Source organism: Lepus europaeus, chromosome 15, assembly GCF_033115175.1.
Source record: "Lepus europaeus isolate LE1 chromosome 15, mLepTim1.pri, whole genome shotgun sequence".
NCBI classification, from domain to species: domain Eukaryota; kingdom Metazoa; phylum Chordata; class Mammalia; order Lagomorpha; family Leporidae; genus Lepus; species Lepus europaeus.
Genome location: NC_084841.1, coordinates 65,021,109 through 65,048,524, shown reverse-complemented (window position 1 = coordinate 65,048,524; position 27,416 = coordinate 65,021,109). Strand labels below are relative to the sequence as shown.

General features: G+C 39.3%; 1 protein-coding gene across 1 annotated transcript in view; it reads right to left on the bottom strand.

Moving 5' to 3' along the window:
• Positions 1-27,416, bottom strand: part of FBXL17 (F-box and leucine rich repeat protein 17) — a 553,738-nt gene that overhangs the window by 520,540 nt on the left and 5,782 nt on the right. Inside the window, exons 2-3 of the mRNA XM_062212315.1 lie at positions 13,987-14,109; positions 10,911-11,168 (exon numbers count right to left, since the gene is read on the bottom strand). Of these exons, the coding sequence (XP_062068299.1) occupies positions 10,911-11,168; positions 13,987-14,109 (381 nt within the window). The remainder of the gene's footprint in view (positions 1-10,910; positions 11,169-13,986; positions 14,110-27,416) is intronic.

Below are 27,416 nucleotides of genomic sequence, written 5' to 3'. Positions count from 1 at the left end.
CTAGCTCTGTGATCAAACCTGTGGTCTGTTAATGAGAATGTCCCATGTGCACCTGTGAAAAACATTCTGCTGTTGTCTATTGTATATGTTGGTGTGATATTGGTTCACAGCACTGTTCAAGCTCTCTCTTTATTGATCAACTATCTGGCTGTTCTATCCTCACTGGAAGTGAATTTTCAAGTCTCCAACTATTAATGTACTATCTAATTCTCCCTACAAGTCTTTCAATTTTTGCTACATATATTTATTAGGCATATATGATTAAAGCTGTTGTATTTTCATGGTAGACTGAACTTTTTGCCAACACATAATGACTCTGTCTTTTGCAACTCTTTTGGACTTAAAATCTATTTTGTCCAGTAATAAAATAAGCACATTAGCTCTCCTTTGGTTACTACTGGCATGGAATATTTTTTGTTATCCCTGCATATTCAATCTTTATAAGGCTACTAGCATTCTTTTATTCTTATATGGCTTTGAGTTACTATCTAGTGTCTTTTTATTTCAGCCTTCAGTACTTTCTTCAGCATTTCAGGTTGGACAAGCTTCATACTTATAAAAATCCCTTAGCTTTTGCTTTTCTGGGACTTTTTTTAAAAGAATGATTTATTTATTTGAAAGGCAGAGTTACAGAGAGAGGGAGGAGAGACAGAGTAAGAGAGAGAATTCTTCCATCCACTGGTTCACTCCCCAAATGGCCAGAGATGCGTCAGACAAAAGCCAGGAGCCAGGAGCTTCTTCTGGGTCTCCCTCTTTAGCACAGGAACTTAAGGACTTCGATCATCTTCTGCTGCTTTCCCAGGCACATCAACAAGGAGCAGGATGGAAAGTGGAACAGCCAGGACTCAAATCAGCACCCCTTATGGGATGCTGGCACTACCAGCAGCAGCTTTACCTGCTATGCCACAGCGCCGGCCCTATCGGGGACCACCACATGGCCTCCTGAATTCTGTTAAAGTCCTAGATTTCAGAGACCACTGCATGGCCTGAATTAAGATGGAAGGCATGCCTGGCCAGACTGCAAAGGTGACTGGTCAAGGTAAGTTAATGGCAAAGGTCATTTGACAAGATGCTGAAGCAGTTAAGGAAATGCTGTGGGACAGGTAAACAGTAAGTGGGATGGTTGCCCCAGTTAATAATTAGTTCTCCTCAAGACCCCTCCACATTGTGATTGTTCTCTTACTCTTAGCTTCCAAGCAAACAAGTCCTTCCTATAAACAGCAAAACTCCCCACTGTTTCTTGTTTCACTGTTTAAACTCCCTCATCATGAAATCCTGTTCTCACAAAACTGCACATTGATAAACCAATCACGTCATCGTTGATAATAAATGCTTGGAGTCAACAGACATCTGGGCCTCTGCTTTTGCCTCCACCTTTGGCAGCAGACAGAGTGTACCCTGGTTTCCCCACATTAAAATCTTTAATCCGAGTCTGTTTCCTTAATCTCTATGAGCCGTCCCTCTTTCGGGTTAACCTGACACCCTGCCGCGCCGGACTCAACACAGCCCCATCTGGAAATATCTTAGTACCTCCCCACTCTGGAGCAACAGTCCTGACATGAATATAATTTTTCCTATTTTTTCTTCTTCTGATGCTGTACATATAACCGGTTCACTGCTTTCTGGTTTCCATGGTTTCTGATGAGGAGTCAGTTTTTAATCTCATTGAGAAACCCTTGTATGTATGGAAAGCCATTTATCTGTTGCTGCTTTCAAAACATCCTATCTTTGGCTTTTGAAAAGCAGACTACAATTTGTCGCTCTGTAGATCTCTTTAAATTATCCAATTTACATTAAATAAATTTCCTGGATGTATAGATTCACATCTTTCATTAAATTTGAGAAGTTCTGGCCACTATTTCTAGTAACTAAGTTCTTTTCTAGAAATAGTGTAACATAACTATTGCCCTGCTTGATAAATTTTTTTCACTGATTTTTTTCTTTTTATGTTCACATCTGCTCTTAAATCCTTCTAACACATTTTTAATTTCAATTATTGTACTTCTCAGCTCAAGAATTTCCATTTTTTAAGATCTATTTATTTGAAAGGCAGAGTTGCACAGAGAGAAAGGGAGAAAGAGAGAGAAAGAGAGAAACTTGCATTTGCTAGATTACTCCCCAAAGAGCCACAACAGCTGGGGATGGGCTAAGCTGAAGCCAGGAGCCAGGAGCATCTTCCAGGTCTTGACATGGTTGGCAGGGGCCCAAGCACTTGGGCCATCTTCCACTGCTTTCCAGGGCACATTAGCAAGAATTTGATTGGAAGTGGAGTAGCTGGGACTCAAACCAGCATTCACATGGGATGTTAGCACTGCAGGCTGCAGCTTAACTCACTGCACCATGAGGCAGTCCTAACATATGGTTCTTTTTATAATAACTGCTCTTTATTGGTATTCACATTTTGTTCAACCATCATTTTCCTCAATTCCCTTAGCTCTCTGTCTACTGTTTCCTTTACGTGTTTCAGTATATTTAAGATAATTGATTTAAAATCATTTTATAATAGGCCATTCAATGCTCAGGCTTCCTCAAGTGTGTATTCTGTCACACCTGCTTCTTGGGTGTCTTACAATTTTTGTTGTTGTTGAAAACTAAAGGCTAGGATGTTATGATATAGTACCAATGTGCTTACTCAGGAAATTATATTCTCCCCACTTCACAAAGGTTTGATGTTTTTAATTACTCAAGGTTTAACTTATGTGCAGCAGTCTTTTGATAGAGATTTCCTTGAATGCCAAAAGTTTGAAAATATAACTAACTAAAACAAGTAACAAAAATACTTCTCTTAGTCTTTGCAGACTCACTCCAGGATGAGGTATTCCTTTAATATTTAGCCATGTCATTTACAACTCCTCCTTGATCCTCACTTCCTGCATGTACTGAGCCTACAGAGCAGCCAGAAATGAAAATGTATGGTCTTCTTGGGTCTCTCCTGAGCATGTGTCATTCCCTGGGCAAGCATGTTGCTTTCTAAATTCCCTATATACACTGGTATTCTGATTGCGTTAATTTACCAAATTTTCTCCCAAGATCTTTTTCCAGGCCTCAGGAAGTCTATTCTATGCCTCACCACACATAATATTTTGTCCAAAGTTTTTTTCATTGGCCTTGTAGTATCCAACTGTGTCCACTGTTTTCCTTCCTGTTCTAAATAAGGCAAAACAGATACATGAATACATGTGTCCACCCTTCCAGTAAGCTCCCACACAGAACCAACAAACATAACAATTTTCAAATAAGGTTTGCTCTCTTTCCTCTGGAATTAGGAATCTGGGGTCAACACTGAGAACAGTGCAGCTATCCTCAAGACCGTTGCCATGCTAGGGAGAGCATAGGCTAGTGAAAAAGTGACAAAGTATTCTGCCATCTTTTAGTTGGCCTTTTCTTGGTTCAGAAGTCACTTGGTTGCTGTAAGGCCCTGACTGTTGTGGTGGGCATTTGGCACAGCATAGAAGATGCTTTTTAGAATGTCTACATCTTATACCAGAGCCTGGGTTTGCAACACATCTCTATTTACAACCTAGGTTCTTGCTAACATGCATACAGAGAGACAGCAGTGATGGTTCAAATACTTGGATCCCTTCCACCCATGAGAAGGAGACCTGGATTGAGTTTCAGGCTCCTGGCTTCAACCTGGCCCAGCTCCACCTACTGTGGGCATTTGAGAAGTGAATCAGCAGATGAGAGAGATTTTTCTTTCTTTGTGTTTGTCAATTTTTACTGACAGAGGAGGAAAACAAGCAAAACTCTATAATTTGATCTATAGAATCAACAATCCAGTCAATTGCTGAGTTAATAAATTCAGTGGAAAAAGTTCCAACAAAAATGATCAATTATGAGTAGTTCTATCCTAGGTTTTGTAAGTCTATCACATATATTATGCCCATAACACTATTCCATCAGAAGAAAGAGTCTAAAATAGGACACACACCCTCTTACAGCAAAGTCTTAAACACAGTAAACCATTTCTGTTAATACTGTAGTCAGATTCTCACATAATTACTAAGGTGGCAGGGATGGATTGTGACATTACTTCTATCAAGATACTATCTCATAAATAACTAATTCATAATTCAGAAACCATGAAAATTTGAAGCAAATATATAATATAAATAAGGTATCAGGCTCCAAACTACATAACTAGTATCAAAGTTGAAAATTTCGACCAGAGGCGGCAAGATGGCGGAATAGGCAGGGAGCACACTTAGTCCGGGGCGAGAGAAAGTTTAATATAAGTGGAGATACTGCAGGGTCAAGGAAGAGTAGGGGATGAAACAACAGAGGAAACTCTTCCAGAACTAGTGATTCACAGTGGACCTGCGTGGAGAGCGTGGGAGCCCAAGTTCGGGACACCAGCGGCAGACTCAACACACCAGCGCTGGAACGCGAGGTGAGCCGAACCTCCATAGCCCGAGATACCAGCAGGCAAGCGGAAAGAGGAGGCTAGAGGGAACGAGGCTTGAAACTCCGTTGGGAAAAGTTCACCAGGCTAACTAGAAGAGAGAGAGGAAAAAAATTAAAAAAGTGACTGATACGGACACAAGTTTCTCTCTCTCCGCTCACCTCTCAAAGGCGAGCAAGACAGAGCAGGCGCCATTTTGGACATACGTCATAAGCAGGGCGACCTCAGGTCTGCACCAGCCCTGAGCCTAGCAGAAACACCTGACTCTGGGGGAGGGGTGAAATAACAGGAGATTAGCATCTAACTTGGCAACCCAGTGGGAGACTGCAGGAGAATTGGAGCTCACACTGAGGGCAGCAGAGATTCCCTGTGTGGTCCTTGGGAAAGAGCTTCCAATCTCTGGCTCCTGTGGGTATATCATTTGCCTGCTAACTACCTCCAATTACGTTCAGCTGTGCGGAATTACTTCCCTTTTAAATCAAAGAAAGAAAGAGAGATTTACCACACCTAACCTGGGAGTGTCATCTTTGACACACCCTCAACCCTGAGGAACCAAACACAGCTCTCAGTCCACACTCATCTCATGCCTCTAAGGCTCCACTGAAAGCAGACAGTCCACTTAATATAGAGCCATAGTGTAACAAGAAAAAACACCACAGTGAAGAAACCAAATATCTCCAACATGCCAAACAACAAACGCAAAAACCAAGCTAACAAGAACAAGGAAGAAACTATGACGCCCCCAAATGAAAAAGACACCCCAATTCAAGATTATGAAGATGATGAGATCGAAGAAATGCAAGAAGTGGATCTCAAAAAATTGATAAGAACATTAAGAAGTTCTCAAAAACAAATTCTTGAACTACAGAAATCCTTCATGGACAAGATAGAAAATCTCTCTCGTGAAAGTGAAATATTAAGGAGGAATCAAAATGAAATGAAACAACTAGTGGAACAAGAAACTCTGATAGTGACTAGAAATCATAATGAAATGAAGAGTTCAATAGATCAAATGACAAACACATTAGAGAGCCTTAAAAACAGAATGGGTGAAGCAGAAGAGAGAATATCAGACTTAGAAGACAGAGAACAGGAAAGGAAACAGGCAAACCAAAGAAAAGAAGAAGAAATTAGAAATCTAAAAAATATTGTCGGGAATCTACAGGATACTACTAAAAAACCCAACATTCGGGTTCTAGGAGTTCCTGAAGGCATGGAGAGGGAGAAAGGATTAGAAGGCATTTTCAGTGAGATACTAGCAGAAAATTTCCCAGGTTTGGAGAAGGACAGAGGCATCTTAGTACAGGAAGCTTATAGAACCCCTAATAAACATGACCAAAAGAGATCCTCACCACGACATGTTGTAATCAAACTCACCACAGTGAAACATAAAGAAAAGATCCTAAAAGGTGCAAGAGAGAAACGTCAGATCACTCTTAGAGGATCTCCAATTAGACTCACAGCAGACTTCTCATCAGAAACCCTACAAGCTAGAAGGGAATGGCGAGACATAGCCCAGGTACTAAGAGAGAAAAACTGTCAGCCCAGAATATTATACCCTGCAAAGCTCTCATTTGTGAATGAAGGTGAAATTAAGACTTTTCATAGCAAACAGAAACTGAAAGAATTTGTTGCCACTCATCCTGCCCTGCAAAAGATGCTTAAAGATGTGTTACACACAGAAACACAGAAACATGGTCACCAATATGAAAGAAGGTAAAGGAAGGAAACCTCACAGCAAAAGATCACAGGAAGCTCAATTTCTCTTTGACACAGAATTAAACTCTGATGCTCTGTTAAAGCAATGTGTTAAAGTAATCTATTATGTTCTCTTGATGTCTGTTAAATTCTAATTGCTCAAAAACAGCTGAACTTTTATTAAGAGCTATGGGTTATTTAAATAGGTGCTTATTTTCAAAGATTTGAATAATCACCTTGTAACAATGATCAAATTTGGTCTATGTTATGTCATGATTTTAAGAAATCTTATTTCAACCAGATATTTTGGATTTTGAGCCTTCTTGGCATTCTTGACAGGCATTCAAAAAATCAAAGTTTCAAACAATCTGGTCTCTAAAATTTCCAGTAAATCCAGGACTTTGGTTTTTCCAGTTTGGGCCCAACTGAAAAAATCGAAGGACCTATGTCTCTCATCTTATAGAGACACCAACTAATCAGTCTATTTGGAGTATATTAGAAGGACTGTCAAGATGTGATGTGGTACCAGACTTTAAGTTTCTATAATGGAAAATGCTATTAATACAAATGTTTGAGAATTAAAAAGTCTAATGATCTTGTGTTACTAGACATGATAGTTATCTTAATGAGAAAGCCCCAGAGGCTTAAAGGGTTAAATACTTGTAAAATCCTACAGGTGCTTTCAAAAATACTGTGAAGTAAGCAAGTGTCTCTTGTTGGTTGATGAGTTTATAATTTTAAACACGGCGACTTAAAGTCTTTTGTCATCCACAGTTATATATGATCTGCTGCTCATAAAACTAAAGCCTTGTTGGTTCTGTGTTTAGCTGTCCTCCTATAGGTTCCTATGGACTTTTTCCAGCCACTTTTATTGTATTCAGTACTTTGGGATGGCTCTGTAAACAGATGAAGCCAATAATGTATTAACAGTACCAACTGAGAGAAAGTATGGTTAACTGAGGTTACTAAGAAGAAAAAGCAATTCAAATCAATTGGCAATCTACAAAAAGAGTTAAAGATTTTAAAAGCTATTATTAAAATTGCTATATTGGTCTATTATGCTATATTATATGTGTGTACATATTGTATGTCCACATGGGGAAATTTTATTAAGAGTTTTATTTTAAATGGCTTATAGATAAGATTGTCCATAAATTTAAGCTGCTAAAATCAATCAAAGATACATTTTAATTGAGTGACCTGAATCTGTGTATCATATGTTTTAGACTTGTTGGTAGAAAGAAACTAAAAACATTTTAGATGGTTGTGCTTAAGTTTACTGGCTAAACAAACTACACCATGTTAGATATTTAAGAGGTGTTTTCAAATACATGATTCTTAAAATTTATAGAAGGCATTGGACCTTCTGGTAAATGTTTTCTTAAGTTGTTATCTAATGGTTGAAATGGTTTGCTAAGTATTCATGTAATATTGCTATTGTCAGCAAGCGATCTAGGACTTGCTCCCTCATTTCTCTATTCTAAGCCCAACTTGTTCTTTCATTTCTCTATTCTCTTCAAGGTAGGAAACTAATTCTATTATGAAGGAATCTGTAGGATGCACAATAATTTTCCTCATGGGCATTGTCTACCTTAGAAAAACTACTACAGAACATGCCTGTGACTATAGACTTGTAGTTCAGGCCACCGAAGATTAGAGATGGGAAACGGGCACTCCCTTGACTTGCATCCTCTGGTCTGCTTTAACACAAACCAGGAGGAAAAGAAAGCTCGGCATCAGAAGCAATGGGTGGCAGGCCTATTAATGGCTGATCTGTACAGTGATCTGCCCTCAAGGAGACCCAACAGACCAGTCCACTGCAGTGGCTTTCAATGTGGTAAGCCTGGGCTTCAGCAGAAGTCAGCTTATGAAGAGCCCTGGCAGCTCTGCCAAGAGTTGGATCACTGGAAATGGACCTGCCCTGGAGTCGAAGGATGCCCAGGTCAGAGCCACAGATCTTATTGGCTCTAAGCTGAAAAGCCCTTCACTCAGCCCAACTTCCAAAGTGACCACTGCAGCTGAGGGGATGGTCAAGTAGGGTCAGCAACATTGCAGGCAGAACTGTAAATTTCTTGTTAGAGATGCCCCCTGCCTTTACCTGGCCAGCTCTCCTCCCAGGCCAGCCAAGTAATGAAAGTCAACAGAGTGCCTTCCCCTAGGAGGTTCACACCTCCCTTAGGATATACCCCATGTGAAGAGATAGATAGGTCTGGGCCTCTGAATTTACAAGGCCTAAAGCCCACCAGATTATTATCAAGCCCCTTCTATCAGGTTCTATTTGCCTCTCAATCAGAAAACTTCATTGTAGCTTAGACAGCACCTTTCTTAGCTCCTCTAATAATGACTCTGTCCTTTGTTCTAGGCCCTGTCTAGTGCACTTGGGCCTCATTCCTTTGTAATCATAACCTCTACTCTACCACCAATGGCTCTACTCCCAACCTGTGTGTACTGATGGTCCTCTTCCCCACTTAATGCTGTATAATTGTTCAAACCTGGTAAATGCCACTCTTAGGATCATTGGTTACTATCCTCACTCTGTCTTTTATGACCTTGTCTAAATATGATCAGAGTCGGCAAACTTGGAAGGCTTCCATAGCCTTGGCAACTCATGACGACAGCCTAGGATGGTTACTGGCGCCATAGAGTGTCAATTAGTTGGGTCAACAACAGGAGCCACTGTGCACTTGCTCCCCATGTGGGATCTCTGTCCTTAATGTGCTGTCCATTGTGATTTAATGCTATAACTAGTACTCAAACAGTATGTTTCACTTTGTGTTTCTATGTGGGTGCAAACTGTTGAAATCTTTATACTAAATTGATCTTCTGTATATAAAGAGAATTGAAAATGAATCTTGATGCAAATGGAAGGGGAGAGGGAGCGGGAGAGGGGAGGGTTGCGGGTGGGAGGGAAGTTATGGCGGGGGGGAAGCCATTGTAATCCATAAGCTGTACACTGGAAATTTATACTCATTAAATAAAAGTTAAAAAAAAATAAAAAATAAAATAAAATAAAATAAAAAAAAAAGAAAAAAAAAAAGAAAATTTCGCAATACTTTATTTGGACACTAAGTTTTGCTACTTGAAGAACTTTCTATGTGCCTAGTATTTCAACAACAAGTATGATTGTATTCTGTTTCATAAGTATTACAAGAAACAATCTCAGCAGTCTGTCAGACAGGTCCCTATCTGTGTATAGCAGATTTAACTATGTAACAGATTTAATGCAGTTTTTAATAAATAAATCTTTCAAAAATGTTTCATTGTGAGAGGTGAGTTGGGATGCCAACATCCCATGTCATTATGCCACGGTTGAAGTCCTGGCTTCATTCCCAATTCCAGCTTCCAGGTAATGCATACCCTGGGAGGCAGCAGGTGATTGTTCAAGTAGTTGGGTCCCTGCCACAGGTGAGAAACACTGAGTTCCGGCCAATCAGCTTTGCAACAGTTTGGATTATCTGAGGAGTGAACTGGCAGTTGGGAGCTCTCTACCTGTCTCTTTCTCTGTCTTTCTACTTCTCAAATTCATTCATTCGTTAAAAACAAAAAAGAATCAAAAAGAAATCTGCTCAGAAAAAAATACATAAAAAGTCCACTGAACATTTTTTAAAGTTTCACTGTTAAGTATAAATTGCTGAGAAATCTCTATCAAAATAATTAAAAGTATGCTACAGCCATAAAATGTTAATTTTCTTAGATTAATTTAACAGATTTGAGAACTGTATATGTTTTGCTGGTGAATAATGCTGTATATTACAGAAATCAATTAGTAAAACTATTAACTAACACTGTTACTGCACAATTTGCCTTTGCAGATGAAATTTGCTCCCACTTATGAATTGTTAACATTCTTAAAATATACATTGAATTGACAAAATTCAGTACTCACTATTTAGGATACAATCCTCTAAAGTTTTTCTAATACTGGACTTTCAGTTAATTCATGTGTAACATTAAACGGCCTTCTTTCCTTGAGTGAATAATCCACTCTGAGCTGTAAAGCCTGAAGTGCCATTTCTGAAGGAAGTATTTTTAATTCAAGTACTGTGCCAAATAGATTTAATTTTCACTCTTTTTCTTAATTTTCTACTCTTTAATTTGGACTTGCATTGATGCCTTAATACATTTGGATTTGCTTTTGCTTTGTTTTAAGAGGCAAAGAGACAGAAGGAGAAGAGATAAAGACCAAGAGACAGAGCTCATGCCCACCTATGGGCTCATTTCCCAAAAGGCTAGGGTAGGGCTAAGCCAGATCAAAACCCAGGAGCCAAGAGCTCCACCCAGATCTGGTGGCAGGGACCTAAGTCAGCCATCACTTGTTGCCTTCCAGAGTCTGCCTTAGTAGGAAACTGTTTCAGGAGACAAAGCTAGGTATTGAGCCCAGGTGCTTTTGACAGGGGACCTGAACATCTTAACCACCATAGGCTTAAGTCTCATTTAGATGTTTTAAAGTATGTAAGCATGTCATCTAGTAACATAAAAGGGAAATTAAAAGTTAATTTTTAAAACCTCATGTTGACTCAAACTGCATACTATTATCTAAAACAAAACTAGGTATAAAACTAAGTAACAGAAGCATAAATTAATAAAATCATTGGTCTCAGAAGTTTAATGCAAAAATTGACAGTTAATTTACAGATCACACATGGCACTATAGTTCACCAATGCAAATACGTATTCACTGATACATAAAAAAGATGACTCACTTTGGTTTCCAAGCATTATTTTTAACTAAGAACCTTTTGAAATGTTGCTGCAAGAAAGCATCTTAAGTTAATTTGAGTAAAAGCAGTCTATAGATGTGAAAATTTACCTGTTTTAGTCCTTCATCAGTAAGTTTGTCCTGATTACCTACATGGACTTTCTGGAGTAAAGGACAGTGAGAGGCAACCGCAATAATGGACGTGTCAGAAAGCTGTTTACACCTGTAGGCTGTATACCTAAGGAGTCCAGGACACTTAAATGCTAAAACACATACTCCAGTATCAGACATACTGCGACAATCAGAAATGTTGATTTCAATTATATTCTGACTTCTTGATGCAATTTTTTCCAATAATTCATCAGTGACCTATGAAAGAAAAAGCAATAAATTTACTTTTGCTAAAAGTAGAACTTAATTTCTATTCTTCCATTAAATTCTCTCCTACACATAACAGATTATATCATGGAAAATGCAATCAAAAGAAAACTTTTCTTATCATTAAAGCATAATAAGAATTGTCATACAATAAAAAAATGTATTTGGTCTTTGTCCCAAATTCCTGGCAGAGTTCCTAAAACCCTCAAAATTTCCAGAGTGTGTCTTTTGTTATTCATAACAAGCCCCTCTGACCACACTGGGGTTTGTACAAATGAGGTGACTCAGAGGGGGGCCCCCAGGAAAGTCTCAGAATAGGGGCTGGCTATCTTGAAAGACTAACTGGGGATAAGAGGGTAGTAACTTTGCTTCTACCTCCAACCTCCAGGGAGAAGAGTGGAGCTGGAGATTGGGATAAAAATTCTAAAACAGGAGAGAGAGCCTCTTGCTTGGTAAAAACATGAAAGTCCTGGGACAACAGGCAATCCTATACCTTGCCCTATGCATCTTTTCCAGTTGTCTGGTCCTGATTTTGTCTTTTATAATAAGCCAGTAAATATAAATATTTTCTGAGTTCTATGATTAGTTGTAGTTAATTATCGAAAGTGAGGAAGCGATTGGGATAATTTATAACCGGTCAGTCAGAAGTATATAGGTGGCTCCTGGGACTTGCAACTGGCATTTGAAGTGGGGCCAACCTTGTGGGACTAAGCCTGGTAGGGTCTATACTAACCCTGGGAGTTAGTGTCAGAATTCAGCTGAATTTTAGACACCCAGCTGGAATCAGAGAATTTGTTGTTAGTGTGGAAAAACTTCACTTTTGGTGTCAGAAAATAACAGGGAAGAATATATGCCCTAATTTTCATTAAAAAGCATAAAAAATCTACCGGCACTGGGAAGCTCACTTTAACAAATGTTCAAACTCACCAAAAAGTCACTACAAACAAAACCAGACTGAGATTTTAAATGTTTTGTTCTCTATTTTTAACCCAGCAAATCTTCTACACCAGTCATTATGGTATATGAATACAGATGAGTTATACTTTATATCAGATGATGCTACATTATATAAATTTTAATTATCTCACTAATTCTATCAGAATATTACCTTACATGTAATTCATAGTCTAAAAAATATATAATTTTGCATTTGAAAACATCAATTACCATACAAAAATGTCCATGGCAAGAAACTACGCTCAAAAAACTCAATGCTAAATATAAGTAACCATAAAATTCATGTGACAAAAAACTTACATGGCCATTTGAGTTCAAAGAAAAGAAAAATCACCCTCTACCTACTCCTTGCCCAACTACCACCTTTAAAAAAAAGGAAAATACAGTTAATGCTGCTCAAATCCTGTGAGTAAAAAATAATGGAGATAGAAAATTTACAAGAAATTTAGAACAGAAGAAGCAAAGAACTAGAATGTCGTGCAACACTAGGAAGAGCCAAAGATGAAAATATCTTTGTTCATGCTTGCTGGAAGCAGCACAAATACAGACATTCCCTGAAAAGCTAAAATTCTGACATATCTGTTCTTTACTTCTTCATCTCTACACCTTACTATCAGTGGAGTGGGAAAGCTAGTCTTGAGTTTATAATAAATAGCTCCAATGCCCATGAGTAATGAAGCAGAGAGCCAATGAATTCCTTTATAAGTAATTTCTCTCCATTCTGGTGGCCACAACTAACTGCTCACCATTCTCCCTGGACACAGATTTCATGACTTCAAACAGGCAAATAACTAATTCTGTAATTGTTTTAACTTTTTATCAATAAGGTAGAAAAACAAGCAGAATATCGTATTCACAAACACTCTGGAACATGCTTAGTTTGTTTAAAAGGATTTTGTGTTTTACACACACTGCCAGTGGTGCATTAGAGCTGGCTTGTACTAACTCAGAAGAGGATACATTCAGTGTGCATTTCTTTCCAGATCTGCATTCAGAGCATCACAGGTATAGCTTGAAATCAGACAGGGTGGGATTATTTACATCACAGAAATTGGCACACACTGCAATGAGGGTTTTTTGGAAACCAACTGTTAAACATTTACCAACACACCACTGTTAATATGTCACAGGACTTAGAGAAGGCTTACTACAAAAATAAAATTCTATTCTTGCTAGATATTTTAAACTACTTCTAATGCCAAATATTGATGACCAGGTTTTAAAAGATAAATCCAACAGGTCCAAAAACTGATGGCAAAAACACTATAAACTCTATCTGAATTCATACTACAATATAAATATACTGGGCAGCAAAACAATGGGAAGGATTAGATAATCTATCAAAAGAAAAGTTTTAAGAAAAAAATAATCTTAGACCATTATACTCCTATTTCTTAATAAAACAAAGTAACAGCATTTATACAGAGGGTTGTTGGGAGGATCAAATAAATATGCATAAATCCTTAAAACAGTACATAGCACAAAGTCAGTACTCTATGTTTGCCTAACTTTGTACTATTAAACTGTTATTCTACTATTTGTAATATGATCTCTCCCCAAAAGGAAAAGTTTAGTAACTTTTTAAAAGGTGATTTTAAAAGAGGGAAAACAAAAAGGACTAAAGCAGATGAAAAATCCAAAATTATCAACCTACACTAAAAACTATCTTGTTCACCATGAGAACCTAGTTTTAACTTGATTTTATATATACACAAAAAATTAATAAAGCACAAAACTGAACATTAAACTCATCTGAACTATCCTGAAAAACAATACAGAAGAGATTTTCCTAGGGAAATAAAGATTTTTTTATTAGTTCAAATTGAGTGTTTCTTAGAATTAAAGCCCATACCTGCTGACGACTACTAAGATCCAGCTGCTTCCAGAACTGGAAATCTAAACAAAGGTCCCGCCAATACTTGCAAACCAATGATGCAGAAAGGCAACGCTCATCCAGGGACAAATTGGAAAATATCTGTGAATGAAAAAGGAACCATATATGTGCTAAACATTTTCAAAGCATAACATTTAGAAAATTTAACTTAGTATCTTAAATTTAGGTAGCCATTACTAGAAGTCCTCGTTTTATAGACTTCCCTAGAGAGGAAGTAGGGTACTAGAACTAAGAACATGGACTGATGTCATCTTTTGTATAAGAAGAAAAGGAAGGGAATACTAGCATGTATTCTGTATGCTTGCTTTTTAAAAAACAAGATGAAGTAAAGTCAAAAAACAAATTCAAAAAAATGCTTACCTTTAGGGGAAGAGAGAAAACAGTACAAAGGAGAAAAGAGATTAAAATGAGATTACTCTCAAGTTTTATAGTTTGACCTTGGAACCATCTCTGTATACATGATTAAAGAAAAAAAAAGAACAAAAGTAAATCATAAGAAAGATAATTTACCTCTGATTTCTTCCTAGAAACTCACATCCCTAATCTAACACTGAAATAAATACATATATATATACATATATATATATATAAATTGTAAAACATTCTACAAAAATCTGATCAAGACTCCTCAAAAAATTCAGTGACATGAAAAATAAGAAATAACTGAGAATGTCAATTCTGAATTAGATGCTAGAACAGAAAAGGACATTAACAGCAAAACTAATGAAATCCAAATAGTAATGTATCAGTGCTAATGCTAGTTTTGGCAAATGTACCACAGTAATGTAAGATAATAAAATTGATAAAAAAAGAATGCAAAAATAAAATAATAAGTAAATGAAATGCAATTAGGTAAAAAAAACTGGGTGAAAAGTATGAAAATTCTCTATATTTCTAGTTTTTCTATAAATCTAAAACTATTCTACATCAAAACATCATGCTGTACATCACACACCTACTCCACCGCACACACATGTAAAACATACACACAGGGGCCAGCAGGGTGGCATGACTGGTTAAACCACCTCCTGTGATGCTAGCATCTATTATGGGAACCAGTTGGGGTCCTGGATGCTCACTTCTGATCCAGCTCCCTGCTAGTATGCTGGGAAGGCAGTGGAAGACGGCCCAAGTGCTTGTGCCCCTTCCACCCACGTGGGAGATGCAGAAGAAGCTCCTAGCTCCTGGCTTTAGCCCGGCTTAGCCCTGGCTATTGCGGTTATCTGGGAAGTGAACCACCAGATGAAAGATCCCTTTCTCTGTCTCTCCCTTTCTCTCTCTGTAACTCTGCCTTCCAAATAAATAGAATAAATCTTTAAAAAACGCCCCGGGGCCAGCACTGTGGCCTAGTAGGCTAAGCCTCTGCCTATGGCACCAGCATCCTATATGGGCACCAGTTTGTGTCCTGGCTGTTCCTCTTTAGATCCACTCTCTGCTTATGGCCTGGGAAAGCAGTAGTAGATGTCCCAAGTGGTTGGGCCCCTGCACCTGTGTGGGAGACCCGGAAGAAGTTCTGGCTTCAGAATGGCTCAGCTTTGGTGACTGCAATCATTTGGGGAGTGAACCAGCAGATGGTGGATCTCTGTCTCTCCCTCTCTCTGTTAACGCTACCTCTCAGATAAATAAATCTTTAAAAACACACACACATATGAACAAACAATAAAAAATAAAATTATTCTAAAATAAACTATTCTTAAAAGAATTTTTGAAAGTTAGAGCTTAAAAAGTAGAATCAGGATTAGGACAAACACAGATTTTTTTTTTTTGAGCTATATCAGCAAATACAATATGTGAGTCCTTCTGAGATCCTGAACTGAACTATTAGAAGATCTGAGACAATCTGATAAGACTGAAGACATAATAGATGTTAGATGATTTAAAAGAAAGTATTCTTTACTTTTTAGGCTGTGATTATATTGTGGTTATACTGATGCTGTGATCACATTAGTTTTTAAAAGGTATTATCGGGGCCGGCACTGTGGCACAGTGGGTTAACACCTTGGCCTGAAGCGCTAGCATCCCATATGGGCACCGATTCAAGACCCGGCTGCTCCACTTCCTGTCCAGCTCTCTGCTATAGCCAGGGAAAGCAGTAGAAGGTGGCCCAAGTCCTTGGGCCCCTGCACCCATGTGGGAGACCCTGAAGAAGCTCCTGGCTCCTGGCTTTGGATCAGCACAGCTCAAGCCGTTGCGGCCATCTGGGGAGTGAACCATCGGATGGAAGACATCTCTCTCTCTCTCTCTCTCTCTCTCTCTGTCTCTGTCTCTCTCTGTGTAACTCTGACTTTCAAATAAATAAATAAACCTTTTTTTAAAAAAAAGGTATTATCTATTTTAGATATGTACTTTAATTTTTATGGTCAAAATTGATGTCTAAAAATATGCTTCCAGGTACTTTATTAGAAACAAAACACAGGAAAGATAAAACAGGAAAGGAATAATATTGAAACTACATAAGGTTCCTTATAATTATTTTCTATTTTAGTTTGTGTATGAAATCATCCAAAACACTAAGAATCTTTTTTTTTTTTTTTTTTTTTTGACAGGTAGAGTTATAGACAGTGAGAGAGACAGAGAGAAAGGTCTTCCTTCCGTTGGTTCATTCCTCAAGTGTTCACTCTCCAAATGGCCACTACGGCCGGCGCTGCACTGATCCGAAGCCAGGAACCAGGTGGTTCTTCCTGGTCTTCCATGCGGGTGCAGCGGCCCAAGCACTTGGGCCATCCTCCACTGCCCTCCTGGGCCACAGCCGAGAGCTGGACTGGAAGAGGAGCAACCAGAACGAGCACCCTGCACCCATATGGGATGCCGGTGCTGCAGGCAGAGGATTAACCAAGTGAGCCATGGTGCCAGCGCCAATACTAAGAATCTTATAGAACATGTGCCAAATTGTTGTGTTTAAATCATAGCTTTATCATGTATTATCTACGCAATCTGAAGAAAATTATCTAAACTCTATGAACCTAAATTTATTTATCAGTAAATCAGAGAGAATATGGCATTTATCTAATAGGGTTATTGTGTGAACTAAGAGTAAAGATAGGGGCAGGTGCTATGGCACAGTGTGTTAAGCTACTTAAGACACCTGCATCCCACACCCAAGCACCAGTTTAAGTTCCACCTACTCTACTTTCCATCAAGTTTCCTGCTGATGAATCTGGGAAAGCAGAGGATAATGGCTCAAGTACTTCAGTTCCTGCTACCCACATGATAGACACAGATGGACTTTCTGGATCCTGGCCTAGGACCAGCTTGTTGTAGCTGTCTGAGGAGTAAACCAGTGGATAGAAGCTCTTTCTCTGTGTGTATATGTCTCTCCCTCTCCTCTGTCACTCTGCCTTTCAAATAAATACATAAATCTTTAAATATATATATAAAAGATTGCAAAGCTTCTACAACTGTGTCTGAAACAAATTAAGTAGTACATAAATGATTCCTTTCATAACTATGACCTAAAATGATTTATAATGGTTAAAAGTAGCAGAATCTCCAGCATGTTTCAATCTTGAGCCTTGGGAAAACAACCGCTCTCCCTTCACAACCACTGTGCTTTCTCCTCCAGAGTCTTAGTGAAAAATAGGGAATCTGCATAAGAATCACCTAAGGGAATAAGCCCACTATAGCTTCTCACTCCCACTCATTACAACTAAATCCTCTGGACAATATGCTACAAGCAATTTCCTCACTAAAAGCAATTTCCTTGATAATGGATGGATTGTGGAAGGGAGCCAAATTTGAAGAATGAACTTACTGGGGCTTTTTTTTTTTTTCCCTTTTATCCCCTTGCTTGGAATTGTGGGTGACCCCTATGGAGAACTCCACAACCAACCAAAATTCAAGTAAAATTTCATCTTTCTGGATAGAAAACCAAGAAATTGGGCTTCTGTAAGACAAAGAATGTGAGATGAGGCTGCGTTTTTTGTTTTTATTTTCTTTCCTTTCTCCGTAAAGGATATATCCCAAATGCTGCTTTAGGAAGCAGAGTTGCAATGTGGCAGTCATGCAGGAACCTAGAACTCCAAAGGTAAAACTATCTTTCTAGCCATAAAAACCAGGGAAGGGAACACAGTGGTCCAAAGAGTGTGCAAGGAATTCCCACTACTTTCTACCATGAAAGCAGCCCCGGCAATGCAAAACTACACAGCAAGTATCAGGCAGAAATGCCATCTTTCTGAAGCTAGTGTTGTGGTGCAGAGGGTTAGGATGCCACTTACAATGATGATACCCCATATCTGAACGCCAGTTTGAGTCCCAACTGCTCTGTCTCCAATCCAGCTCCCTGGGATCACAACCAGGAGAGCAATGGAAGACAGCCAAGTGCCTGGGCTCCTCCATCCACATGGGAGACCAGGATGGAGTTCCTGGCTCCTGATCAACCTGGCATGGGTATTTTGGGAGTGAAGCAGTGAATGGAAGATCTCTATATCCACTGCTCTTTCAAAGTGAATAAATCTTTAGAAAAAAAAAAAAAAACCTCCATTTTTCTAGCCATTGACAATACATAAATCAATGTGTATGGTTGTTTAAAAATAAAACTTTATTTATAAAAACTATAAGTAAACTTGGCCTGCACAGGCCATAGTTTGCTGACCCCTGCTTTACAATATAAGCATGTGAAGCTATAAATTTCTTTTAATCCAGCTCCCTGCTAACAGCCTGGGAAAGCAATAAAAGAAGGTCCAATTGTTTGGGCCCCTGCACCTAAGTGGGAGACCCAAAGGAAGCTACTGGCTTCATCCTGCCCCAGCACTGGCCATTACAGCTGTCTAGGGAATAAACCAGCAGATGGAAGATCCCTCTCTCTCTGTCTCTCCCTAACTCTGCCTTTCAAATAAATAAATGTCTTACAAAAAGAAAAGAAGCCTGTTCCTTCACAAAAATAAACTGACAAAAACTAGCACAATAAAATGTATGAAAATTTTAGAAAATAATAAAAGCTTAACAGGAAAATACTTTGAAAAGCAACTAAGTGTCAGTGTATAATGAAATCTCTTTCAAATCATACTGAATCACTAAAAGCTGACCAAGGGCTTTAGTGACTGCACAGAACAGAAAACAAAGATCTCATGGAATAAGTTCAAAAGAGTCACTGATAAACAGAAATGACCACAGAAACAACAGTAAGATCTAGTGAAAGGAATCTCACTTCTAAACTTGCCACCTATAATATTCACACTGTTCAGTATAAATACATATAACATACAATACACACACACTTGATCTTAGTCAAAAGGCCGAGAAGTGATATAACATACAATAAAACATTTAAAACACATAATAAAACATATAAAACAGGACTTCAAAAGGCTCATGGAAAATCTCCATTATCCTTTAATTCTATTTTCCATGAACTTTCTGAAGCCTCTCATTCATGTATGTATATATAAGACATGACAACAAACAAGAAAGTATGGACCATTCATAAGAACAAAAGAAATTAACAGAAACTTCCTATAAGAAAACACAGATAATGTACTTACTATACAAAGATAATAAAACAACAACATATACTCAAAGAACTAAAGGAAACCATGAGAAACAAGATGTCTCCCCAAAGGGAGAACATTAATAAAAAGTAGAAATTAGTGTGAGCATTGTCGCACAGCAGGTTACACTGCTGCTTGAGACACATCCATCCCTTATCCCAACACCTGGGATCGAGCCCTCACTCTGCTTCCAACCCAGCTTCCTACTCAGGTGATTGAGAGACAGTAGATGAGGGCCAAAGTACTTGCATTCCTGCCACCCACATGGAAGATTCAGATAGAGTTCCTGGCTCCTGGTAAGCCTGGCACAGCCTTAGTTGCTGCAGGTATTTGGGGAGTGAACCAGTGGATGGATGATCAATTGATCTCTCTCTGCCTCTCAAATAAACCTTTAAAAAGGGAGAGAGGGCAAAAGATGACCTCCATGTACTGGCTTCTGAGTTATTTCTTCACTATGGACTGAGATAATTTAGCTCAGTCCAAACCAGCATCAAGTTCAAATTTTTACATATTAAATTATCTTTCAAATAGCCTAAAGGGCACATTTTCAGCCACTTAGAGCCTTCCTGCTTTACAAACCTGGTGGACCCTCATCCACAGCTGCTACCTATTGATAAGGATAGCACATCAAGCCCCTGCTGTCCTTACAGTTTTTAACCCAAGACTTCCTGCCATGCTGCTGAGTGAGACCATTTCCACAGAGATTAAGTCTCCTCTTCAACTCCCCTTTCTCACAGGGGTTTCCTTGTCCTCCTCCCCTTCTGAATGGCAGCCCCCTTGCCATAACTCTCACGTTGTAAAGAAATTTTCCTCTCATCAAATCCTGTCTAAATGCCACCTATTGAGCTTTTTGTGTGTTTCTGACTCTTGTGGTTATCTCTCTTTGGTCAGCATCAAAATCTCTGGAACCTTACAGAAAGAATCAAAACTTAATGATAGGAAAATCGAAATCACTGAATCTGAGGAACAGAAAGCAGTAAAATGGAAGTAAACAGTCTAAACTCCTTTAAGGCATCATCAGATATGGTAACTCATGTAATTATGGTAATAGAAGCAGAGGAAAGAGTGAAAGGCAAGTAAAGAATATTTGAAGAAGTAATGACTAAAACTTTTAATATCGCTTATTTTAAAATTTTTAGTCTTTTTTTTTTTTTTGAGAAATAGTGACAGAGAGCTCCTCTGTGTTGGTTCATTCCCCAAAATGCCCACAGAGGCTGGAACTGGGCTTAGCCAAAGCAAGAGACACAACTCAATTCAGGACTTTTACAAAGGCCACAGGGACCCAATCATTTGAACCATCACCTGCTGCCTCCCAGAATATACATTATAACAAGTAGCTAGAATCAGGAGCCAGAAGGCACTCCAATATGGGACACTGGCACCCCGGCAGACTTAACTGCTAGGACAAATGCCTGACCCAGCTAAAACTTTTTAAATTTGGTGACCCATATGAATCAGAAAGATACACACCAAGATCCATAATAATCAAATTGTGGAATGTGAAAGACAACAGCAAAAGAAAAGCAACTCCAATTGTAAATGGATTCTCAACAACAACCAATTTCTTCTTGAAAACCAGATAAAGAAAGAAAAAAAGATAGGGGCCAGCGCCTTGGTACAGTAGGTTAATCCTCCACCTGTGGCACCAGCATCCCATATGGGGGCTGGTTCCAGTTCTGGCTGCTCCTCTTTCAATCCAGCTCTCTGCTGTGGCCCGAGAAAGCAGTAGAAGATGGCCCAAGTCCATGGGCCTCTGCACCCGTGTGGGAGACCCGGAAGAAGCTCCTGGCTCCTGACTTCGGATTGGTGCAGCTCTGGCAGTTGCGGCCAGTTGGGGAGTGAACCATTGATGGAAGACCTCTCTTTCTTTCTCTGCCTTTCCTCTCTCTGTCTAACTCTGACTTTCAAATAAATCTGTAAAAAATAGAAAAAAATGATAAATCAGGGGGATAACATGTTCAAAGTGCTGGAAGGAAAATGGTCAACCAATAATTCTATACTTGGCAAATCATCCTTCAAAAAGGAAGAAAAAAATTAAAATACTTACAAAAATATCCAGTAGCTGAATACTGAAACCACATGAAAAATTAAACTACACCAATAAAGGTAGATATAGATATAGGTAAATAAAAAAGTCAGTAAAATGTGGTTTTATTAGTCTTCTTTGGTAAAATTTAAAAGACAACTCCATAGAATAAAAATAAATCTATGTTGACTGGCACAAATATAAAAAGGTATAGTTTGAGAAAATGACAATAAATATAGGAGCAATGTTTTTGGACACCAATGAAACTAAACTATATTGTTATAATTTATGGTATAAATTAAAACCCTCTAGGCACAGCTCTCCAAATTTTTCTGGACCAAAATAAACTCAAACTAACTTTTATAAAAGTCTAAACAGGATCTACTTTAAACAGTAAGAAGGATGAAACATCAGTTTGAAAAGATTCCCCAATAGAGCAAAAGGAATTCTGCTAAAATTGAGCAAGAATAAACATCAAAATCTGTGGTGAAACCTGACAGGAATGATGAAATCATTAATCCTTTAAACAAAAATTTATGGGGAAAATGCTCCAAAGAAATCAGCACTTTATAAATGGATAATTTGTTTTTAGAAGGTACAGGATGAGGTGAGTGTTTGGCGCAGCACTTAAAATGCTGCCTGGACACCAGCATCCCATATCTGAGTGCCTAGGCTCAAGTTCTAGCTCTGCTCCATGTTCCAACTTCCTGCCAATGAGCCTCCTGGGAGGCAGCAGGTGACAGTTCAAGAAGTAGGGTCCCATAACTCATTTGGGAGATCCACTCAGAGATCTTGGTCCACTGTTTTGACCTAGTCCTACTACAGCCATTGTGGGCACCTGAGAAGTAAACCAGTGGATGGGAGATCTCTCTTTTCTGTATTCCTCTGAGTGCCAGTGTGAAGTGTGTGTGTGTGTGACTTCCTTTCAAAATAAATAAATAACAAAATAAAATAAAAAGAGGGGGCAAACATTGTAGAACAGTGGGTCAAGCTGCCACATGGGACAAGTGCATTTCCTATCAGAGTGCCTGGGATTGAGTCTACCTCCACTTCAAATCCAGCTTCCTGAACACAGAAAATGATGACCCAAGTACTTGGGTTCCTGCACCCACATGGAAGACCTAAACGGAGTTCCTGGCACCTGGTTTCTGCCTGGCCCAGCCACAGCTGTTGCAGCCATTTGGGAGTGAACCGGCGTATGGAAGATGATAGATCTCTCTCTTTCAAGTAAATAAACAAATAAAATTTTAAAATAAAAAAGAGCTCTACATCACCCAGCTTTTTAAAAACAAATTAAATAAATTTTTAAAAGATATATTGAAGGTGAAGCCCATTGCAGCAGACTGTCCACAGCAATTTACAAGGTAAAACTTAATGCTATTTATACCCCAACTGAAAAAGACTGACAATTAACAGCAGAAATGATAGCTAATACCACGGACACCTCAACTGGTTCAGCTTTCAAATTTTCTATGAAATTTTGTAAATGAAACAAACTTTCTGCTGTATGGATATCAAAACTGTTGCACCCAAATGAGCTACAGACAACAACAGGGCTGCCAACAGAAACTTTCAACAAATGACATCAAGATTCTGAAGCATTTCTTCAAAGAACTGTAACAGAAAATGAAACGTGGCTTTACCAGTTGCACAAAGTGATGGCTAACAAGAGGTGAAAGCTGTCAGTCAAAGCCAAAGCAGAACAGTCAAGAGCAAACGTCATGGCACCAATGAGCATTGTTGAGATGCTCAAGGTTTTGCTCTTGACTTTCTGGAAGGTCAAAGAATGATTAACAATTGCTTATTAAGAAGTTAGCCAAAGCTTTAGCAGGAAAGCTCCCAGGAGAGTGCTTCTCCACCACCACAACTGCCCTTTAAGTCTGAAGCTGGAAGCTGGAATCAAACCCAGATACTCATATTTGGATGTGGGCAACTTAACCACTGAGCTAAACGCCATCCCTACCCCTCTACCCTCTACTTTTTTAAAGACAGAGAGGCAAAGAGAGACAGAGATAAATTTTAGAGCTAAGAGGCAAGTAGCTTTATACACTAACAATGAAAAACCAAAAACAAAATTAAGAAAGCACTACCACTTACAATATCAAAAAGAACATTATTGTATAGCTTCCATATATCTTTATTGCAATTTTTCCAATTGTTGAGTCAATGACACCATACTCTCCTGTAATTATTTAACAATTACTTCCTTTCATTCTGATAATGCACTTATTTATTTATTTTTATTTTTTGCCAGGCAGAGTTAGACAGTGAGAAAGAGAGAGAGAGAGAGAGCTATAGACAGTGAGAGAGAGACAGAGAGAAAGGTCTTTCTTCCATTGGTTCACTCCCCTAATGGCCGCTACAGCCGGCGCTGTGCCGATCCGAAGCCAGGAGCCAGATACTTCCACCCAGTCTCCCACACAGGTGCAGGGACCCAAGCACTTGCGCCATCCTCTGCTGCCCTCCCAGGCCACAGCAGAGAGCTGGACTGGAAGAGGAGCAACAAGGACTAGAACCTGTGGTGCCAGCACCGCAGATGGAGGATTAGCCAAGTGAGCCACGGCCTCTGCTAATGCATTTATAATAGCAGTTGGATGCCTTTGTCAGCTAAGTCCGATATCTGGGCCCATTTAGAGTCAACTTCTACTAAATATTTTCTTTTTCATCCATGTTGGTCACATTTTTGTGCCTCTTTTATGTGTCTCAAATTTCTTTGTTAAAAACCAGTCACCTCACTTTACATAAGGTACTGCAGCACTACAGAGTTCAATCAACACAATTTTTTTCTGAGCCTTCTTTTAACCTGCCAGAACATTAAACTGTTTTTTCTTAAGATTTATTTATTTATTTCAAAGAGTTACAGAGAAAGAGAAGTATCTTCTATCTGCTGGTTCACTACTCAAATGACCACAATGGCCAGGGATGGGCCAGGCTGACCTCAGGAACCAGAAACTCTATCCAGGTCTCCCATGTGGGTGGCAGGAGCCCAAGTAATTGGGTCATTTTCCTCGGCTTTCCCAGGTATATTATCAGGAAGCTAGATCAGAAATGGAGCAACTGGACCTCAAACCAGGGCCCACAGGGTGCCTGCATTGCAGGTGGTGACCTAATCTGATGTGCCACATCAGCCTTTAAACTGTACTATCTGTGTTCCCTGCAGTGTGTACATCTCTGCTCAAGCTTTAATCCTTCTTTACATTTTTTTAGCCTGTCTTCCTAGAAGTCCCCTTGTCTAACCAGCTTAATTTTCAGCTAGCTGTTTGGCAAAGGTCTGCTCAAACACCTTGAGCCTGCTCTTCAATTTGTGTGTGAATTAGGAAGGGCACATCCAAGACTAGGCCAGTTCTCCCCTGCTTTCTGCTAGATACTCTCAGGTCTCCCCTGCACATCTGCACGCTTTCAATATACACCGGTATGTGTACAGAGATGATTACTCCCTGCTTCTCTCATTTGCAAGGTTTCCTTTTGATAGCTAGTCTCCCACTCATCCCAACTGGCAACACAATCTCACATTAGCAAGGATGTGGTTTTTCCTTTTTTTTTTTTTCCTACCAAGTTTACCACTTTTAGCTGACAAACACTCTCAACTGAATTAGCCCTCTGGTAATACAGCTGCTGGTTTTCCAAACTACAGTTCTTGCCAGAGGCATTAGGGCAGGAGGTCATAGCAGATGCCCCATGCTAGCATGCTATAGACTTCCACTATTCTTACCTGAAGCTCTAACAGTTTTCTTAACAATAAATGCTCCTTTGGTCTACTTTTGGTTTGTTCATACAGCTCAAATGATTTGGGGCCTACATATAGAGAGAGGGAGGGAAGGAGAGAGAGAGGGGGAGAGAAAAGAGAGAGATAACCAAATCTTTATGAAGCCATAGCTGGAAGTCCCTTTTTTTTTTTTTTTTTTTTTTTTTTTTTTTTTTTTTTGTATAATTCTATGCTTGGCCTACTAATTTTATAGAAGGGAAATTAAAGCATTAGGGAACCTAAACCATCTGCCTAAGATTAAAAAACTGGATGGTCTTAAAGCATTCATTTGTTCCTTCACAAATAATATGCAGGGCAGGCTTTTGGTGCAGCAGTTAGGATGCCACTTGTGATGCCTACATCCCATACCCAAGTTCCTGGGTTCAACTCCCTGGTCCCTTTCCAGTACCTGCTGCCAACTAACGTGTACCCTGTGAGTCATCAGGTGACAGCTTAGGTTCCTGCCACCAGTGTGGGAGACCTGGATTGAATTCCAGACTGCTAGCTTTGACTTGGCCCAGCCCCAGCTATTGCAAGCTTTAGGGAAACAAACCAGAAAACTGTCTATATCTTCCTTTTAAGTAAGCAAAAAAAAAATTATTTTAAATTGAAGTATGCTCACACGGTCACTGGTACATGGCAGCACTTCTTTGAAATGTATCTGACTTTGACTAGTACTTTCTTTGATGTATTTTCTTTTGTAAAAGTGAAATGACTGTTATAAATCATAAATCATTGACTAAATCCAGATGGATATAGATCACTTTTGTTTATCCTAGTAAAAATGAATGTAAACCTATATAATATAGGTATTTAGCCAAAGCAAGCAACTATTTTAGAATATATTATGCTCAAGTGAAATGCTTCCACATTTGCCTTTATTTATCTTCTCTGCCTTTGCCTCATGTAACCTGGTGCCCCAAACTGACAAAGAAAGGCTCAAGGTTAATTCTTCACAGCTACTCATTACAAGGCACGGCAACTTCTTGAAAAAGGAAAACACAAATCTGACTTTTTTGTAGCCTAATAAAGTTACTTAAGACTACTTGGTATCTCTCAGTAAAGAAAAATCATGGGACCAGCATTGTGGTATAGCAGAGTAAACTACTGCCTGCAATGCCTGCATCCCATATGGGCACCAGTCTAAGTCCAAGCCCCGGCTGCTCCACTTTCAGTGCAGCTCCCTGCTAATGCACCTGGGAAAGCAATGAAGATGGCCCAATTCTTGGGCCCATGCATCCGTGTGGGAAACTCAGATGAAGCTCCTGGCTTCAACCTGGCCCAACCCTGGCTGTTATGGCCATTTGAGAAGTGAACTAGCAGGTAGAAGATTTTTTTATCTCCCTCTATTTCTCTCTCTCCCTCTCTCACTCTCTGCCTTTCAAACAATAAATAAAATAAATCATAAAAAAAGAAAAATCATGAACTTGACTTTTAATTTAAATCACTGGCATAAGGGGGTTAAAGGGAGAAACAGAAAGAGAATGAGGAAAAGAGCAAGAGGAGGGAGAGAGAGACAGCTCCCAGCTGCTGACCCACTCTAAATGCCGGTAATAGTTAATGCTGGGGCTGGGGCTGGTGCTGTAGTGTAGTGGCTAAAGTCACCACCTGCAGTGCCAGCATCTCTATGATGCTGGTTTGAGTCCTGGCTGCCTCACTTCCCATCCAGCTCTCTGCCATGTCCTGGGAATGCAGCACAAGATGGCCCAAGTCCTTGGGCCCCTGCACCTGCATGGGAGACCCAGAAGAAGCTCTTGGCTCCTGGCTTTGTATTGGCGAAGCTCCAGCTGCTGCGACCATCTGGGAAGTGAACCAGAGGATAGAAGACTTCTCTCTCTCTGCCTCTGCCTCTTTGTAACTCTGCCTTTCAAACAAATAAATCTTAAAAAAAAAAAAAATAGTTAATGCTGTTAGGGCCAAAGCCTTAAGTCAAGAACTCAATCCAGCTCCTCCATGTGTGAGGCAGGGAATCAAGTACTAGAATTATCACTGCTGCCTCCCAGAGTGTGCACTAGCAAGAAACTGCAATCAGAAGCCAAGACTGAGAATTTACCCCAGATGCTCTGATGTGGGACGAGGGCATCTTAACTGCAGGACTAAAGGCCCACCACTGGATTTCTTAAAGACATTC